The sequence below is a fragment of the Ricinus communis genome, chromosome 10 (genome assembly GCF_019578655.1).
Source record: "Ricinus communis isolate WT05 ecotype wild-type chromosome 10, ASM1957865v1, whole genome shotgun sequence".
Taxonomy (NCBI): Eukaryota; Viridiplantae; Streptophyta; class Magnoliopsida; order Malpighiales; family Euphorbiaceae; genus Ricinus; species Ricinus communis.
In genome coordinates this window covers 531,219-534,427 of record NC_063265.1, presented here as the reverse complement: position 1 = coordinate 534,427, position 3,209 = coordinate 531,219, and the positions used below count along the sequence as shown (strand labels likewise).

General features: G+C 36.3%; 1 protein-coding gene across 1 annotated transcript; it reads right to left on the bottom strand.

Annotated features, from left to right (window-relative positions):
* Nucleotides 1-1,251: 1,251 nt before the first annotated feature.
* LOC125371320 (general transcription factor IIF subunit 1-like) lies at nt 1,252-2,080 on the bottom strand. Its single transcript, XM_048379999.1, has 3 exons — nt 1,967-2,080; nt 1,481-1,833; nt 1,252-1,402 (listed from the first exon to the last, which is right to left on the bottom strand). The coding sequence occupies exons 1-3, from the start codon at nt 2,078-2,080 to the stop codon at nt 1,252-1,254; spliced, it is 618 nt and encodes a 205-aa protein (XP_048235956.1).
* Nucleotides 2,081-3,209: the final 1,129 nt, after the last annotated feature.

The window sequence follows — 3,209 nt, the reverse complement described above, 5'->3', positions numbered from 1 at the left end:
ATACCTGATATGCTATGTTTGATCTAGTCTGTAACAAATTGTGGAGTGTTATTAATGTCCAGTTAGAGACTTATGAATGGCAATGTCGGACTAGTTTAATATTATGTTTTCTATATGCATATTAGAAATGTCGAATAGTGAGGCTTACTATGGGTCTTGGTGGCCTTAAGCATATCCATTCCCTAGTGCCGGTCACGGGCCTACAGATCGAGTCGTGACACCTTTCCTCCATCAATCTTCTTTCAATGAGAGAAGAGGTTGGCATTCTCCACCATGTGTCTAGAGCAACTACTATCTACATGTTAATCTCCTTCTTTCAAAGTTGACTTGAAGCTTATACCTATAAAAATAAAATTAAGTTTTCTTTCTTTTAAGTACCCAAACCATTTTAAGTCTTTTGGGGTTAGCCAATAAGGTTTCTCCTAATTAGAGTTGTGCCTTTCTAATGTAGCAAAAGATATTTATATGCTCATTCCTCATGCAATAGTGACACTTAACATTTGGATCAAATCTTCCTTTGTTCAAATGTCTCTTTTCTTGAGGCTTGGGTCATTTTTCCCTTTTAAAATTGCTATGTTTACAAAAGCAAGTTTTAGATGTATGATTCTTATCGTTGTTCCTATACATGTATGCATGATTAGTTCCTTTAGGCTTAGCCTTTGGAACTTGTGGAGCTTTTTCCTTCCTTTTGGGAGGTGTAGCTTTTCTGCATGTCTTAGCCTTTGTGTCAACACCCTTAATGGAAAACGTTTATGGCATTGAGGCCTTGATACATTTAGAAGTAGAAGGAGATGAGGTAGACGATGATGATGCATCATTGAAGTCTAATCTACATTTCATTAATGGTGGTCTTTAAGATACAATTAGAGTGTCCAAAGCTTTCCTTTCCTTATGAAACTTTGAGATGGACCTTCTCAATTCTTCAACTTTCACCTTTAAAGGAATCATTCTCCTTTGAAAGAGATTTTAGAGAGGTGGTTTGAGATGAGAGCTCATTCAAAAATTTCTTAAGGTCATCATTTGAAAGAGTTAATGTAGAAATTTTCTTTTAAAGATGATTTAAATCTTGCTCAAAATCTGAGCATTTTTCTTTATAAACCTTCATCTTTAAACGATTTTTCTTACATTTTAAATTCATGACTTCAAGTAAGTCATCATCATCCACACAATGCAAATCATTTTCACACTTATGGTCATCACAAGAATGGATGTAGAACATACCTCATCTAGTTTATCTTCTTGTAACATGAATCATAGGTTTGCCACTTCCTCATCTTCATCTTCACTTGATGAAGTATCGTCCCAAATGGATTTTGAGGCTTTTCTTTTCTTCTTTTTCTTCTCAAACTTCTTGTTTTTGCTCTTAAAGCAATTGGCCTTGATGTGTCCTTGCTTCCCACATCTGTAGCAAGTGACATCACTCTTCTTCTCCTTACTTTCTTTGAAGTTTAAGTTGTTATTGGAGCCTGAAAATGATTACTTGAAAGGCCTCTTTTCTTTTCTTCTATTTCTCATGATCTTCTTGACCTTTCTGGAAAGCATTGCACGTTTTTTATCCTCATCTTTCCTTGATTCAGATCCGCTAGAGCTTTCACACTCTTGAATTTTTATAGAGCTTTTGAGAGCCAAAGGTTTTCTTCTTGTCTCTTTCTCCTTTTCTTGCTCTTCCTCCTTCCTAAGAGTCATCTCATGAGTGAGAAGCTTTCTAATAAGTTCATCCATATACATCTTCCCCAAGTCTTCATCGGCTTCTTCTACACTTGCCACTCTTGAACCATAGTCCTTAAGTGGAAAAGCCTTGAGGTTCTTGTTCTTGATGTCAACAAGCTCATACTGCTTGCCCAACTTTCAAAGATTGTTGATGATAGTGAGAAGTCGGTTGTTCAATGTCGGTGATGCTCTCATTTGGCTTCATTTTGAGGGGTTCGTACTCCATCACAAGTCGTTGGATTTTCTTGGATTTTACTTGTCTTGTATCCTCACGGTAGTTCTCCAAGGTCTTCCATATCTTGTAGGCAGTTAGAAGGTGTTGAACCCTTTCACATTTCTCTATTGAGAGTGAGTTAAGGAGGATGATCATGACTCTTTTATTCTTCCCATTTGTCTTTCTATAAGCATCGACCCATTTATCTCTATCAAAAAGGATGTCTATGCCATCTTATTTGGCTAGGGGTTTCCACTCCTTCCTTACACAATCCTATACATCCACTGTATCGCTATCCATTGTAAATCTCCATCTTGTACTTTCACCCGGATGCACCAAAGTATGGTTTAAGGTGGTGGATACCTTCATTGGCCATCTTGATCTTTGACTTTTGCACTTAAGCTTGATGAGGGGTACATTACTCTAATCCTTAAATCTTACCGCAAGTATTTAGGCTAACACTCAAACCTCACAAGAGCATTGAAGCTCTTACAAGAACCAAATAATGAGAAATTAATTACAAGAAAGAGAGAAATTGAATGCATAATGGTATGGAATTTTTGGAGGTTGTTGATCAACACTAAATGACCATTTAATATGGTTTTTATAGCCTAAAAAGCCCAAAAAATCGTTACATATATATCCCAAAAGATTCATCATACTTTGCTTTAAGACAGTGCAATAAATGCACTTGTCAAAATGCAACATCACGGTTGCAAATCTTGAACTACCACCAACAGCTATCTGATGCGGTGACATGGCATTGGAAACTTTTAAATGTTACCGTTGGCGATTCCTAACATTTACTTTAAACTTCAAGTTTCACGGTCGTGCCCGCTTAAGGTGTGATCGTGAATCTAAGCTTTCCAAGTCATTTCCTTCTGCCTTGAATCTTTTGCTTTTCTCAATCGTGCCCATCCTAGTGCAGTCATAATTTTGAGCTTTTGTATACTCGAGGTTTTTGCCATGAAAATGTTGCTTTTCGCGGTCGTGCTCTCTTGGTATGGTCATGCTTCTTAAGGCAACCTTTCTTGAACTAACGCTACAACATCAACACTTAAAGAACCATTAGATCAACACTTCAATTTGTTTTTGTTAAGATCAAAATAAGAGATCACAAGGCACTTAGGCTAACATGAATTGATCCGAAAGAATTTGAACTGGACTATTTTTTTATTCTTATTAATAATTGCTTAAGGCACTGATAGAGATTTTTTTTATAAATAAGAAACAAGATTTATGTGTTTCTCTTCTATGTACTCTTTAGCTTTAATTTTTGTATTTG